At 43.8% G+C, this 17,027-nt stretch overlaps 1 protein-coding gene across 1 annotated transcript in view; it reads right to left on the reverse strand.

The window, feature by feature from the left end:
• LOC142297274 (putative cation-transporting ATPase 13A4) overlaps positions 1-17,027 on the reverse strand; it is a 143,461-nt gene that overhangs the window by 54,324 nt on the left and 72,110 nt on the right. The window contains exons 17-20 of the mRNA XM_075341528.1: positions 15,895-16,012; positions 15,631-15,755; positions 15,147-15,310; positions 6,121-6,234 (exon numbers count right to left, since the gene is read on the reverse strand). Of these exons, the coding sequence (XP_075197643.1) occupies positions 6,121-6,234; positions 15,147-15,310; positions 15,631-15,755; positions 15,895-16,012 (521 nt within the window). The remainder of the gene's footprint in view (positions 1-6,120; positions 6,235-15,146; positions 15,311-15,630; positions 15,756-15,894; positions 16,013-17,027) is intronic.

A 17,027-nucleotide genomic window follows, 5' to 3' on the forward strand; every position in this document is an offset into this window, starting at 1 on the left:
GGGCCAACGAGATGCAGAGGTGGGGCAGATCACCCTGATGGAGTGGTCTCAGATCAAGGACCTATGCACCCTTCTGCACAGTTTCGACATGGCGACGAATATGTTTAGCGCTCACAATGCCATTATCAGCATGACGATTCCAGTCATTTACATGCTGGAGCACACGCTAAACACTATTCGGAGTCAGGGGGTGGGACAACATGAAATGGATGAACTACAGGAGGATTCATATGCGCAAGACACAACAACATCACCAAGGTCCAGACGTTCATCATCACCAAGGCGGCAGGCATGGGACCATGGGGGACAGGGATCAACAAGGGCACATGGTAGCAGGCGAGATGTTGAGGAAGGTGCAGGAGAACATGAAGAAATGGAGGACGAACTGTCCATGGACATGGAAGACTCAGCGGATGAGGGAGACCTTGGTCAAATTTCAGTTGAAAGAGGTTGGGGGGAGATGTCAGAGGAAGAAAGAACGGTTAGCACCTCTATGCCACAAACACAGCGTGCACTTGGTCCGCATGGCTGCGCAAGACACATGAGTGCCTTCTTGTTGCACTACCTCCAACATGACCCTCGTATTGTCAAAATTAGAAGTGATGATGACTACTGGCTTGCCACACTATTAGATCCCCGGTACAAGTCCAAATTTTGTGACATAATTCCAGCCATAGAAAGGGACGCACGTATGCAGGAGTATCAGCAGAAGCTGTTACTCGATCTTAGCTCGGCTTTTCCACCAAACAACCGTGCAGGTGCAGGGAGTGATTCTCCCAGTTGTAACTTGCCAAACATGGGACGGTCTCGTCATCTTCAACAGTCTACCCGTACCAGTAGGACCGTATCTGGTGCTGGTAACAGCAATTTTATGGAATCTTTTCATAATTTTTTTAGACCCTCTTTTGCAAGGCCACCAGAGACAACAAGTCTGACACATAGTCAACGGCTGGAGAGGATGATACAGGAGTATCTCCAAATGAACATCGATGCCATGACTTTGCAAATGGAGCCTTGCTCCTTTTGGGCTTCAAATCTAGAAAAATGGCCAGAGCTCTCCAGTTACGCCTTGGAGATTTTGTCGTGTCCAGCTGCCATCGTTGTCTCTGAACGTGTCTTCAGTGCTGCTGGGTGTGTGCTGACAGATAAGCGCACGCGTCTGTCCAGTGACAATGTGGACAGACTGACGTTCATCAAAATGAACAAGTCATGGATCCAGAAGGAATTTACTACCCCTGTGTCATCCTGGGGAGAGTAAATGCTTGTGGATTTGGAATGTGCTTGATGCAAATCAAAACATCCTGTTTGCAACTAGGGCACAACTGCTGCCACTGAAGGGGTGGGTGTGTGTGGGGCCCAATTTTTTGAAAAAAGGGATACTCTGCTTGGAGTAACCCTTGCTTACATTGTTTTTAAAAAGAGCCAAGATGAACAAGTCATGGTTCAGCAAAGACTTTATCTACCTACTCCAGAGTCATCCTGGGGACGGTTAATTATGGCGTATTTTTGAATGTGCTTGATGCAAATCTAGCTGTGAAGTGTACAACTGGGGCACAACTGCTGCCACTGAAGGGGTGGGTGTGTGTGGGGCCCAATTTTTGGAAAAAAGGGAGACTCCGCTTAGAGTAACCCTTGCTTACATTGTTTTTAAAAAGAGCCAAGATGAACAAGTCATGGTTCAGCAAAGACTTTATCTACCTACTCCAGAGTCATCCTGGGGATGGTTAATTATGGCGTATTTTTGAATGTGCTTGATGCAAATCTAGCTGTGAAGTGTACAACTGGGGCACAACTGCTGCCACTGAAGGGGTGGGTGTGTGTGGGGCCCAATTTTTGGAAAAAAAGGAGACTCCGCTTGGAGTAACCCTTGCTTGCTGTGTTTTTTAAAAGGAGCCAAGATGAACAGAGCTGGGATCAGGAAAGACTTTGCTACCTACCTCGGTGTCATCCTGGGGACGGTTAATTATGGCGTATTTTTGAATTTGCTTGATGCAAATCTAGCTGTGAAGTGTACAACTGGGGCACAACTGCTGCCACTGAAGGGGTGGGTGTGTGTGGGGCCCAATTTTTGGAAAAAAGGGAGACTCTGCTTGGAGTCACCTTGCGGTGTTTTACATGATTTTAGAAGGGCGTGCCATGCCTATATCTGTGTCTCCTCCTCTTTTTCCTTGTCCAGCTCTTTTGTTTTCGCATGAGTATATGTCCTTGTCACTTTCCCATGTGTTTGTGTTGTTTGTCACCTTTTGGACACCTTTGAGGGTGTTTTCTAGGTGTTTTTCTGTGTTTGTGATTGCCTGCCATTGTTTCCTATGCAGTTCGAGTTCAGTTCGTCGAACGTTCGACGAGCCGAACTCGAACGGGACCTCCGTTCGGCGAACCGACCTCGACCCGAACCGGGACCGGTTCGCTCATCTCTAATACCAACCCTCTTACTAATTTGCATGTTTTCGGGTGGACTCCCTTCCTGTTTTCCATCTTGCTCTTGTATTTCATTGCTTCTTAAGGTGCTATATATATCTCTTGCCTCCCATCCTACATGGCTTATGATTAAGGACTGTTTTTAAATTCCCCTTTTGTGTCCGAAACGCGTCAAGCCGCACGGCAAGTCGCATGGCGATTTTGGATGATTTGTGACCCTTTTCTTTATTTTTAAACTTTTCAAATAAAGCATGAAGATTTTTATTCATCCATATTGGTGCTGAGTCCCACTCATTTTCTATTACCGTTTACTCTGAAGCTGGACCTGCCTGTCCGCAGGACTACGTGCATCAACCGCAGACTGGAGGACCTTACATGGGTGAGCTGAATACTTTTTTTCTCTACTTTCACAAAAGAGACAAGACAAGTGTAAATGCAATAATTTTTTGGACAAATGCTTCATTTACTTGAGCTGTTCCTAGGGTGCTATCATTTTCGTCCATGACTGTATGAATCGTAATGAATGGTAAACAACAAAATAAAAATAAAATAAACAAAAAAATAGAATAAAATAAGATAAAAATGTAGAATTGTATTCTTCTTGCCATTTAAAAAATAAAGATCAACCTCTTTACAACCAAGGACGTACTGATATGTCCTTGCTCATTTCGGTCTAATCACCGCCGGCTTTTTTGACCATCTATGAGGTATCACTGTGTTCAGTAGAAATTGCATAACAAATTATAGGGTTTGTTTTCTGCTGCTATCCATTGTGAAAATTACAAATTTGGAGATAAAACATTGTAGCAAAAAAAACAAAACGTAACCATCGTTTTTATATTCACATTTTAAAACGTTCTGTAAAGCACCTATGGGTTCAAAATGCTCAACACACCGCTACATGAATTCTCTACCGTTTGTCCAAACAGAACTTTTTGACTATAGGTATGGCTGTGCTTAGAAGAAAGGAGGCATCAAACTGAGTGGTCCACTTTTTGCTGTTACCTCTTGCAAAAATAGAAAATTTGGGGCTAAAGCAACATTTTTGTGAAATGAAAATTTTCAATATGACAACAAAATTTGATTAAATTCTATTAACTCTCAGTGGGTTCAAAATGCTTACTTTATCCCTGGATAAAATCCTTGAGGTTGTAGTTTCCAAAATGAGGTCACTTCTGGTGGCTTTCTGCTGTTTCGGTACCTTAGTAGTCATGCAAATGCGACATGGTTCCAGCGATCCATTACAGCCAAATTTGTGAATAGTTCTACTTCCCTTATGAGCCCTGCCATTTATCCAAACAGTACTTTATCACTACATGTGGGGTATCGCCACATTCTGGGAAGACCTCTGGCGAGTCTGGGATCAGAATGTCACAATGCCTTATTATACGCAGATCTAATACTTGTATTTGAGTGAAATCTACTTTCTTTTAGTGCTGTAGGGGTTAAGGACTGTTTCTTATGTGGCTGTCCTTTGTAGCCTTAAACCCAGGTGCAGCTCTTTTGTGACCACTCCCCTTTGCTATAGAAATTAAGGAGTTGTGACTATTGCAGCAGTGGTGTTTTTATTACATTGAAGAAACTTGAAGTTTTTTTATTTTTGTATCTTTTTAAGTCTGTCTGTCTCCCTTACCTGGTGTTGTATTATTGTAGTGGTGAGACTAGTGCCCTTGCTGGCCTTCTCACTAGCCAGGGTGAGTTTAGGGCAAGTGGGGACCTAGGCATGTGAGGGCGACGCGGGTGGGGGGCTCATATAGGGATGATAGGGAGCTTAGGATAGAGACTCAGGTGAGTTGTAGGGCAGGAGGTCTCCCCTCTCCCTATCGCCAGGGCCTTCCTTCTATACCATCCCTGTTTTCACACTTGTGTGGCACTGCGTGCTGAAGGTTTGTACACTCTGGCGTGACAAATATATTGAGATTGAAAGTTCTAAATCAGAGTATAGTGTACTACTGTTGCACTCAAGAACATAGAAAACAGGAGTGGTAATCACAGTCTGTGAATAATAATAATAATACACAGATTCAAGAACTAGAAGGTGCAGGACCTGCAGAGTCTTTGTAACTATGTTAATTGATTGATACATGAAATACTGAATTAAAGCAACTTAATAACACTATGTTTTTAATTCTTGATGAACTACTGCACATAAAAAAAAGAATAATTTAGGTACCCTAAGTTCTAATTTCCTACTGAAGAAAAAAACTGAAACTAAGGATTGTCTGTCAGAATAAAGTATGCGTCCTGACTTGTGAGATAGACAAGCCATAATAAATATCATTTTTTTCCATTTCTTTAGCATCTTTTTTTTGTAAAGCCAAGTTGTTTTTTATTTTATTTTATTTATTTTTTTTAAAGACAAATGAAAATTCTCAATGTTCCAGACATTTAAATACCACCGACTACCTCACAGAATGAGATAGCATAATACTCCAATATTACACTTATACACACCACTCGACTGCAGTGGCCTCTTGCAGGTGCTTCCTTTTGGGATGTGAGGGGGTTTACCTAGCTTTTCTTCTCATAGCCTGTTTTGTTAAGGCCTCTGTGCAGTGAAAAATGTTGGGAGTGGGGACGGTGTTTTTCTATTTTAATTGCAGTCAACAATTACTATAATTTACTAGTGTGTACTATTATGTTTCTCTTGTTTTATGGGTTAATCACTATATCTAGAATTATATTGTTATATTGCTCTATTATGTTATTGTCTTTTTTCAGCAATGGATATCTAGTGAAATTGGCTGCTAATGTTGAGTTAGTCTAGCTGTGTGGAGATGGAGGACACGAATAGAATGCCAAGCTATATTGCTGGCTCCGAGAGTCATGGTGGTAGAGGCACTGGCAGGGGACATTTCTTGGTGGGAATCAGACAGAAAGGCAAGTTGTTGAGGCCACTTTCCGCAATGAGGTAACTGTCAGCCAAGTCAATGATGATGATAATGATTCTGTGGTGGACAAGATCCGTGAATATGATAGAGGTGCCCCTATTGTACTTGTCCTCACGGTTTTTGGCTTATAATAAACTGCATGAAAATCTTAAATGTGTGAACACAGCCTTAGGCGGGTTTTGCACGTTGCGACATCGCAAGCCGATGCTGCGATGTAGCACGCGATAGTCCCCGCCCCCGTCGCAGGTACGATATATTGTGATAGCTGGCGTAGCGAAAATTATCGCTACCCCAGCTTCACATGCACTTACCTGCCCTGCGACCGTCGCTCTGGCCAGCGATCCACCTCCTTCCTAAGAGGGCGGTTCATGCGGCATCATAGCGACGTCACACGGCAGGCGGCCAATAGCGGCGGAGGGGCAGAGATGAGCAGGATGTAAAAATCCCGCCCACCTCCTTCCTTCCATACAGCCGCCGGTGGCAGGTAAGGAGATGTTCCTCGCTCCTGCGGCTTCACACACAGCGATGTGTGCTGCCGCAGGAACGAGGAACTACATCGTACCTGTCGCGGCAGCGGCATTATGGAAATGTCAGAGAATACACCGATGATACGATAACGACGCTTTTGCGCTCGTTCATTGTATTATCTAGGATTTACACACTACGACATCACAAGTGACGCCGGATGTGCGTCACTTTCGATTTGACCCCACCGACATCGCACCTGCGATGTCGTAGTATGCAAAGCCGCCCTTAGCCTTTATTTCTATATCAATTAGTATGCAAGTGATTCAAATGTTGTTATACTCACTTTAGGAAGTAATTCATAGAAATGATTCACAATAACTTGATAGGACTTTCCAGTCATAGCAAAATGAAAACCTGTTCTTGTTTTATGTGTGTCACAGATAGTGATACGTGAGCCCTGTGTATTAGGGTTATAAAAAAACGAGAAGTATTAATTAGCAACTAGACAAGTGAGTCTTTTGAAATTATAACCCTACGCAACATTTAAAAATCAATAAAAACTATTTAAATTAAATTCTAATTCTTCCCCAAAAATATAAGTTGCAGCAAATAATTAACCTGGAATCACAAGTACTCCAATTTCCCTGAAAAGAATTATGTAGTACTGAGATCTCATATGACTGTATCTAATCCCTTAGTAATGTCAAAGTGACCTCAAGATACAGTATATGTCTATGCAAAAAGAGAAGGTAATCATTCTTCCCTGCTCTGCTGTCACACACACACACTATCTGTACGGTTTGTTCAGTGTTTTATAGCTTTTCTCCCTATCTTTATGGCCTATATGTGAGTTGTGACATCCACTCACTATCCAGAATCACCACAAATGACTGCTGCATTTCCTGCTTCTGCTTTTATACAGGCTATGATTATTCCTCTTGATTGGCTGTGCTCTATCATGTGATGTGATAGCTGTAAAGTGTTACGAGGAAGTTTATCTAGTTACTCTGGTTGTTGTAATTTGCTGCAATCTGTAAAATGGCAAGAGAAATTTTAGTAGATTTCCGTGAAGCAAATTGCAAGTTGTTCTAATCTGCTGGGTTCAGCGTACTCCCAAATATCCACACAAATTTGATTCACTTCAAATAGATTTTCTCATCTCTGAGAACAAAGGAGTTTTGCAGTTTTGTAAAATCCAGGTTCCATCACTGAAATTTGTTTAAAAAAAACAAGCTTTACTCATGTATACGAGTCCAGCACTAAGATTTCACTGCTACTCCCCATGTCTGTTATTGCCTGTAGTGTTTATGTCATGTCAACAATGCTGCAGCCAACAACTGAGGTCAGCAGCTCTGCCTGAGGTGATGGCATAAGCTGCTCACAGCTGCTGAGCTCACCGAATACCTGCAGCACTGTCAACTTGACGTCAGAAATAAAGACATAAAAAAGCAAAAAAGAAAATATCATTACTTACAGCAAGATGGAATTGCAGCTGTAGCTGTATATTGCTCAGGCCAAAAGACTACTGCTACTCCAGCAGGATACAGCTAAACCCCCCCCCCACCCACTTGCCTCCACCTAGTGGGGGTTTAGCTGTATCCTGCTGGAGTAGCAGTAGTCTTTTGGCCTGAACAGAAATAAAGACAATAGAAATCATGGTAGCAGCGGTGGAGCCTCAGCATTGAACCTGGGGAGGGTGAGTAAAGCTCTTTTTTTTTTTTTTTAAACAAATGGCAGCCAAAGCAGTGGAGATTTCAATAACTGGAAACAGTTTTAGAAAACCATTAAACATATTAAAAAAAATATGTCCATTATGATTTTTTATGGAATAAGAAAATGCAGTGGGTTATGTGATGATGGAATCTCATGTACAACAAAATCAGGGACAAACTGACTAACTAAAGGACTAGCAGAGGGCCATGTACAACAAAATCAGGGATAGACTAACTAAAGGACTAGCAGAGGGCCATGTACAACAAAATCAGGAATAGACTGACTAACTAAAGGACTAGCAGAGGGCCATGTACAAGAAAATCAGAAATAGACTGACTAGCTGAAGGACTAGCAGAGGGTCATGTACAAGAAAATCAGGAATAGACTGACTAACTAAAGGACTAGCAGAGGGTCATGTACAAGAATATCAGGAATAGACTAACTAAAGGACGAGCAGAGGGCCATGTACAAGAAAATCAGGAATAGACTGACTAACTAAAGGACTAGCAGAGGGTCATGTACAAGAAAATCAGGAATAGACTGACTAACTAAAGGACTAGCAGAGGGTCATGTACAAGAAAATCAGGAATAGACTGACAAACTAAAGGACTAGCAGAGGGTCATGTACAAGAAAATCAGGAATAGACTGACTAACTAAAGGACTAGCAGAGGGTCATGTACAAGAAAATCAGGAATAGACTGACTAACTAAAGGACTAGCAGAGGGTCATGTACAAGAAAATCAGGAATAGACTGACTAACTAAAGGACTAGCAGAGGGTCATGTACAAGAATATCAGGAATAGACTAACTAAAGAACTAGCAGAGGGCCATGTACAAGAAAATCATGAATAGACTGACAAACTAAAGGACTAGCAGAGGGCCATGTACAAGAGGATCAGGAATACACTGACTAACTAAAGGACTAGCAGAGGGCCATGTACAAGAAAATCAGAAATAGACTGACTAGCTAAAGGACTAGCAGAGGGTCATGTACAACAAAATCAGGAATAGACTGACTAAATAAAGGACTAGCAGAGGGTCATGTACAAGAAAATCAGGAATAGACTGACTAAAGGACTAGCAGAGGGCCATGTACAACAAAATCAGGAATAGACTGACTAACTAAAGGACTAGCAGAGGGCCATGTACAAGAAAATCAGGAATAGACTGACTAAATAAAGGACTAGCAGGGGGCCATGTACAAGAAAATCAGGGATAGACTGACAAACTAAAGGACTAGCAGAGGGCCATGTACAAGAAAATCAGGAATAGACTGACTAAATAAAGGACTAGCAGGGGGCCATGTACAACAAAATCAGGAATAGACTGACTAACTAAAGGACTAGCAGAGGGCCATGTACAAGAAAATCAGGAATAGACTGACTAAATAAAGGACTAGCAGGGGGCCATGTACAAGAAAATCAGGAATAGACTGACTAACTAAAGGACTAGCAGAGGGCCATGTACAAGAAAATCAGGAATAAACTGACTAAATAAAGGACTAGCAGGGGGCCATGTACAAGAAAATCAGGGATAGACTGACAAACTAAAGGACTAGCAGAGGGCCATGTACAAGAAAATCAGGGATAGACTGACAAACTAAAGGACTAGCAGGGGGCCATGTACAAGAATATCAGGGATAGACTGACTAACTAAAGGACTAGCAGAGGGTCATGTACAAGAATATCAGAGATAGTGTAAGGGGTGGGCAGACCCCTTACAATGAGGTACAGTTTCCCCGGAATGTTGATGTTATTTAATAAAAATGTTTTAATGATTATTACACTGTTTTAGTGGGATCCCCTAGTGGCCGGGTGGGACGGCTGTCTCCACAGAAACAGGGCAGAGGAAAGGAGGAGCCGGCAGCAGAAAGGGGAGGGAGGAGAGTTGTTAAGAAAAAAAGCTAGAACCAGCAGTCAGTTGAGTCCGGGACGGGAGAGAAGAAGCAGAGAAGGGGCAGAGTGTGGGAGCTGGGTGAATAGGAAAGCCGGAGAGAAAAGGAGAAGGCGGAACCTCAAGTGTGAAGCACTACTGGTGTGGGTCCGGTCTGTGATAGCCGTAGTGGTAGCCAGGTGAAGTGGATTAGCCTGGCACATCCCCACTGGAGGAGACGTCAGGAGCAGGTTTTTCCCCTCAGCCAAAAAGTGTGAAGTCACCTGAAGTGTTGTGCCTCTGTGAATAAAAAGCGCGTAATAAAAATGCCTGCTGGTTCAATTGATCCATGTCTGCAGAGTCTCTGTACAACTGACGACGGCGTCTGCACCACCACACTCTGCCCCACCAAGTCATCTCCTGTCCCCAAAGTGACGGCGGCACCAGGGGTAAGCCTAGCAGAAGGGGCCACGACTACAATCCCCGAGGCGCCCCTGGCACCCCGTTACATGTGGCGTAGTCGGCAGGATCCGGATTATATGCAAGGGGTCCCGATCCAAGAAGATGGAGACCAAGTGGTGCCTAGGGCACAGGATCCGGATTATTGGCAAAGGGTCCCGATCCCATGGTGGGAAGAAGAAGTAGTGCCTAAGGCGTTGGACTGGGCACAAGATGGCGGCAAGATGGCCGCCGTCTTTATGGACACAGTGGGCGCGCGAAGAATTGGCGCCAAAAGAAGAGCCTGGGGCTGGCCGGTGAAGAAAAAGAAGTGCGGAGTGCGCCGCTCAAAGAGGGGAGGTGCTGGCCCCAGGATGCTGAAGAAGACATGTGAAGTGGGCGGTGTTCCAGAAAAAAAGAAGAACCGCCGCGGAGGGGTCGATCTGATGTGGGAGACTGGGGGTGGAGTATACCCAAGAGCGGGAAAAATAGGCCCGCCTCCACTTCCTCCAGCATCTCCACTGACCCTGACGCCATTACCAGAGACGCAGACTGCAAGCAAGATGGAGAACTCCGAAAGACAGCAAGCTGCGATGGCTGCGTTGGTCGCGACTGGCCTGGGCAGGGGACATCAGAAGCCGACTGCGGCTGCAGCTGCGGAAGGACTCACCTCTAACTTACCGGCTGTGCCCGGAGGACCGGAGCGGCCCACGAAGGTTACCTGGGTTACCACCTGGGACGCCGCGACCGGAGAGACCACGACCGAGGTCCGAGCTACTTACACGGCACAGCTGCCGTCGGGGAACAGGCTCCTGGGAACTCCCTACCGGTGCCCGGAGGTACCCCCGCCGGTCGCGGTGGGATCTTCAACCCACGCAACAGTTCCGGCCCCGGAAGAATCACACGCCCGGGAGCTAGAAAAGGACGAGTGGGGTTTCTTCTGGGATCCAGTGCAGCCGTCGTCCCAGACTCGGCGGAAGTCCCCATCACCAGAACCCGACCCGGTACAGGAGAGGTTGCTGGCCGAGACCGTGGCCCGTGAAATGATGGCCGGTCCCCGGAGTGAAGAATTCGAACGACAGTGTACCGTCGGAACTGTGGTAAAGTTCAACCAGAAAGAGGGCTATGGTTTCATCGAGGATGAAGAGACCGGTGATCATTACTTTTACAACCGGGTGAACCTGAACACTGAGGGCCTACCACAACGCCTTCACACTTTATACCCGGGAGACAAGGTGCGGTTCATGAGAGAGGTGGGATGCCGGGGCCTATTTGCGGTAGGAGTGACCCGGATGCCCACTACCCAAGAGGCTGCCCAATGGCAGCAAGAAATCGAGTGGGAAGAATGCCAATACCGGCGGCGTGCACAGCAAAGACCGGTACTGGCTGAGATTTCCCGCCCGAAAAGCACACTGGCAGTAGCACCTGAAGTTATGACCGGACCGAGCGCTGACCCAGAGAAGGGGACCCCGGCGGTGCTGGCTATCCAACAGAGCCTGGTTACTCACCCGGTGATTGTCATGGGCAGCCCCCAGCCATCCCGTGCAGCGACCCCCTCGCCCCCGTCGGGGGTTGAGGAGACAAGACCGGAGACTGAGACACCGGAGCCAACCGTCAACTATGAACCCTTCCGGAGGCTGCGCCGGTTGCCTGGTCAGTCCTTGTCTGACTACGTGAAGGCTCAATGGGCGGAATGGCAACGTGCTTATCACCCCGAGTGAACCGTCGTGACCGGAAGATAGTGGACCTGTTTATGTTAGATACCGGCATTGTTCAGAGCCGGAGAAGTTCTGCTGTTTGCAATTTGTTCAAGCTACTGAGCCCGGAGGGAGCCTGACGCTGGACTGAGCCAGGGGCTCCATCCGTGTGGTTAAAGGAAACTTTGCTATTTGGTGTTCCTGCCGTCTAAGACCGGGAGTGCTGCAAAAGCCTCCGGGCGGAAGACCTGCAAAGACCGGGAGTGCTTACTGAAGGCCTCCGGGCACGCTTTCTTCTAAGACCGGGAGCTCTCAGGAGGGACTCCGGGCGCCGGACTGGTGGGCCCCTTGCGTGTGCCCTAAGGTGGACATGTTTATAGTTTTATTACAATGACTTTATGACATAAATGTAGTTTTTAGGTTTGTGCCTTGCCGGGAGGCTTAGGCTTAAAGAGGGGAGGTATGTAAGGGGTGGGCAGACCCCTTACAATGAGGTACAGTTTCCCCGGAATGTTGATGTTATTTAATAAAAATGTTTTAATGATTATCACACTGTTTTAGTGGGATCCCCTAGTGGCCGGGTGGGACGGCTGTCTCCACAGAAACAGGGCAGAGGAAAGGAGGAGCCGGCAGCAGAAAGGGGAGGGAGGAGAGTTGTTAAGAAAAAAGCTAGAACCAGCAGTCAGTTGAGTCCGGGACGGGAGAGAAGAAGCAGAGAAGGGGCAGAGTGTGGGAGCTGGGTGAATAGGAAAGCCGGAGAGAAAAGGAGAAGGCGGAACCTCAAGTGTGAAGCAGTACTGGTGTGGGTCCGGTCTGTGATAGCCGTAGTGGGAGCCAGGTGAAGTGGATTAGCCGGGCACATCCCCACTGGAGGAGACGTCAGGAGCAGGTTTTTCCCCTCAGCCAAAAAGTGTGAAGTCACCTGAAGTGTTGTGCCCCTGTGAAGAAAAAGCGCGTAATAAAAATGCCTGCTGGTTCAATTGATCCATGTCTGCAGAGTCTCTGTACAACTGATGACGGTGTCTGCACCACCACACTCTGCCCCACCAAGTCATCTCCTGTCCCCAAAGTGACGGCGGCACCAGGGGTAAGCCTAGCAGAAGGGGCCACGACTACAATCCCCGAGGCGCCCCTGGCACCCCGTTACAATAGACTGACTAAATAAAGGACTAGCAGAGGACCACAGCTAACATCATATTCATGCAGAAGATCTCATATCTGATGAAGAGGTTTACACTTTGAAATGCATTTGAAGCTTTAGGCCATATTCAGACTTTTGTGATTTTTCTTGTGTGTAAATACACAGACATTTCATTAGTGTTTTGGATCAGAGTTTCATCAGTGCTTGGTTAATGCTTACATTTTTAACAGTTTTTTTATATAGCCTTTAAAACAATCATTGGCCACACATTTTGATATCTAGACACAGGATCTGCTACCTACAATATTCTGTCTGGGAATCAATTTTGTTTTTAATAAGGATTGATCTAACACAGATTTGATTGGTTTGTGTAAAATGGCTTTTAAATGAGATAATCATTGATCGATGACCATTGTGAGCAGAAATCTGGGTAAAATTACTTAAAAACCAATACGACCTAAACATTGTAGATTTCTATCTTCTTGAGTATACTCTGCACCTGATAACCATCACCAGTGCATACACCAAAAAGGTCTTAGTAACAAACTGTAGTTGGTAGCATACTATAGCATACTATAAAGTATATAGTAGTATAACTGTAGTATTCTTTAAAGGGAATCTGTCACCAGGTTTTTGTTACCTAATCTGAGAGCAGCATAATGTAGTGACAGAGACCCTGATTCCAGCAATTTGTTACTTACTGGGCTGATTGGTGTAGTTTTGATAAAAATCACTTTTTAATCAGCAGGAGATTATTATTGGAGGACTAATAACTCTTCAGTCAGGTTGTCAAGTATGTTCTTGTGCTCATTATAACCAGGGTCACACCACTGATTGGCAGCTTTCTCTGAATATTGCACCTGCATGAAAGAAATGGAGGATAAACTGGGTTTTCTGGACTGCCAAGGACACCAGTGAATTGGAGACAAGAATCGCTAGTTGATGAAGCCAAGAGAACAGGAAAGGTTTACGTGTGGTTTATTGTCAACACGTTTCAATCTTAGCAAACCTCTCCCTTTGGACAAACCAGAGATTTGAGGAAGAAGATTGTTAACTTTGAAATACGTTGACAAACTATACTTGAACTTTTCCTGGTCTCCTGGCTTCATCTATCAGAGATCCTTGTCTTCATTTACTGGTGCTCTTGGCAGTGCTAAAAACCCAATTTATCCTCTATTTCTTTCATTCTAGAATTTCTTGAGGGTCTGCAGCAGCCATATTCAAGTGCATTGTGTTGTTGTAGCTTCACAAGTTCGCCAGGTGAGCAATTCCCTATATCTTGATATTCTTTTAACCTGGGAAAGACCCTATTGCGCTATTGTTTTTCCAGTTTATCTTCACTATACTGTACATGGGCAGTAAGCTACCAATCAGGGGTGTGAGTGGGGTTATACTGAGCTCAGCATTCTGCGAACTGATAGATCTGCAGCAGAGAAAACAGCGATTTCAAAAACATGACAGCAATCAACTCAGTATTGACACATAACTATAACGCCTGCCTGGAACCACAGTCTCAGAATGGCTGTCACGGACAGGCTAGAGGAAAGCCGCCCACTAAGCAGGATCCCTAGAGCCCCAAAACTATTTAACCCCTATGCAGGGATTTGGAATTACTACAGGGCTGCGTAGATCGCTACCTGTGGAAGGCTGAGTCCAGAGGAGAGTAGTCATCAGACCGGGTCAATCCAGGAAATACTGAAAAGGGACAAAATTGGCAGACAAGTGCATAGCCAGGAAATCAAGCTGAAATCAAAACCGGAGATTACAGCGAGATGCAAAAACGTCAGGCAGGAGAGTCGTCAGAGAGCAGGCAGAGGTCAAAACACAGGGATCAATATTTAGAACAGAGCAGGAACCAGAAACAAGCAGGAATACAAAACTATATCTGCCAGTGACCAGCAGACAGGAGGGGGAATTAGAAGCGTGTGGTGTCTTCCCATTGGTTGTAGCAGAAAGGTGGAAACTTCAGCTGGAAGACAAACCCCACCACAGTCAGCAAGTAGTATTGCAGATTCCAGAAAACCCTGCCTAGTGAATGGACAGAGTTTGCACCCACCAGAGCCACTAGTACCGACTCCTCCCATATCACCAGCACTGTCCACAGTGGGAATACGGCGGTGCCTGGTGACCAAAGCAGAGGTCACAGGAGCGGACTCCGGTGGGGATGTGACAATAACTGGAATCAGGGTCTCTGCCCCTAAATCATGCTGCTCTCAAATGAGGTTGCAAAAACCTGATGCAAGGTTTCCTTTAAGGATATATCATAAATGACTTATATTACTAATGATATGTAAATGCTTTAAATAGAAAAAGAATTGTAAGAATAGAGTGCGTTGGTGAACTCAAAATCTCTATCCAATTTGACTGACAGATTTAAAAAAAAAAAAAAAATATTTTAGTACCTTTCAGTAATTATGATTCCCTGTTATATCTGTAATCTGTTCTACAAGAAGACTGTGATTTTGTTTTTGCATGAGAAAGTTGTACTGTAAAATACTGGGCCATACCTCTGGTACATTACTTTTTTCTTGGATTTCCTCACTACTTCCCCAAGTAATTGTTGCTGGAGAACCTTCTTCTGGAGCATTGGCTTCTATAACAAGCAAGTCACTTCCTGGAGGTATCATCCCCGACGCTTTCCCAATAGTACAAGCAGTCTGGAGGTTGTCACCTAAAAAAATAAGACAGCAACAAAACGTCTTGCCTACTTTTCTCTCTATTTCTGCTGATCATTTAGCCAAAAGGAAGCAGTTTTAATGCAATCCATAGAATATAATTTGATCTTATTTTTTTAGCTATGTTAGTTATATGTTATTTGCTTTAGTAGACAACAAAGAATCTCAATCTAAAACAACATAATGTATGCACATGTTCTTTTTAACAAATTTCAATGGCATTAGAATGACACTTTTTGAAGCCTAACACATAAAACCATGAGCCAGTTCTATAATATATCTTTGTTAGATCTGTAGTAGTATAACATAAGTGTACCGGTTATCATGACAGTCCTTATTTTTGCTTCCGTAAGTTCTTGAAGCACCGGTTTTGTCTCAGGTTTTAGTTTATTTTCCATTACAAGGAATCCAAGAAATACTAAATCACACTCTACTTCTTCCCTAAAGAAAGCATGGTGATAAGGAATGAGTGAGCAAATAAATTAATAAAATGGTATGTAATGTACTTATAACATGTAAAGATGATGATCAGTTACAACAAACATAAAAAGCTTATAGTTACATGCTTTATATACTTTACCTTTCTAAGCTTTCTATGCTCTGGGCATTATTTGTATCGAGTTGCTTATATGCCAGCGCAATCACTCGGAAACCTTGTAAAGTATAATGTTCAAGTTCTTTACGGTAATTTATTGGCACTACACAACAAAAAAATATATTTTTTCAGTCAATGATATTAAAAATGATATGTGTGGCTAATTCTTACATATATTAATTCACACTGTCACTGGCGCCATGATATTTCTACACAACGATATATGATCTTGATTGGCTTGCACATTCATGCAGAAGATCAATTCATATTTAATGCAATAATTTAACATTGTATTTATTTAACCCCTTAAGGACGAAGCCAGTTTTGTACTTAATGCCCAGGCCATTTTTTGCAATTTTGACCAGTGTCACTTTATAAGGTTATAACTCTGGAACGCTTCAATGGATCCCGGTGATTCTGAGATTGTTTGTTCGTGACATATTGGGCTTCATGTTAGAGGTAAATTTAGGATGATATTTTTTTATTTTATTTGTGAAAAAATCTGAAATTTGACAAAAAAATTAAAAATTTTGCAAGTTTCAAACTTTTAATTTTTATGCCCATAAACCGGAGAGATATGTCACACAAAATAGTTAATAAATAACATTTCCCACTTGTCTACTTTAGATCAGCGCAATTTTTGAAACAACATTTTTTGGGGTTAGGAAGTTAGAAGGGTTCAAAGTTCATCAGCAATTTCCCATTTTTTCAACAAAGTTTACAAAACCATTTTTTTAGGGACCACATCCCATTTGATGTGACTTTGAGAGGCCTGGGTGACAGAAAATACCCAAAAGTGACACCATTCTAAAACCTGCACCCCTCAAGGTACTCAAAACCACATTCAAGAAGTTTATTAACTCTTCAGGTGCTTCACAGGAACTAAAGTAATGTGGAATGAAAAAAAATAAAAATTAACATTTTACCTAAAAATGTTACTTTAGCACTAATTTTCTTACTTTTTCAAGAGGTAACACCAAAAATTGGACCTCACACTTTGTTACCCACTTTCTTATGAGCGCGCCAATACCCCACATGTGGTCAGAAACATTTTTTGGGTAAATGGGAGAGCTCGGAATGAAAGGAGCAATATTTGAATTTTGGAAAGCAAAGTTGGC

The sequence above is a fragment of the Anomaloglossus baeobatrachus genome, chromosome 3 (assembly GCF_048569485.1).
Source record: "Anomaloglossus baeobatrachus isolate aAnoBae1 chromosome 3, aAnoBae1.hap1, whole genome shotgun sequence".
NCBI classification, from domain to species: Eukaryota; Metazoa; Chordata; class Amphibia; order Anura; family Aromobatidae; genus Anomaloglossus; species Anomaloglossus baeobatrachus.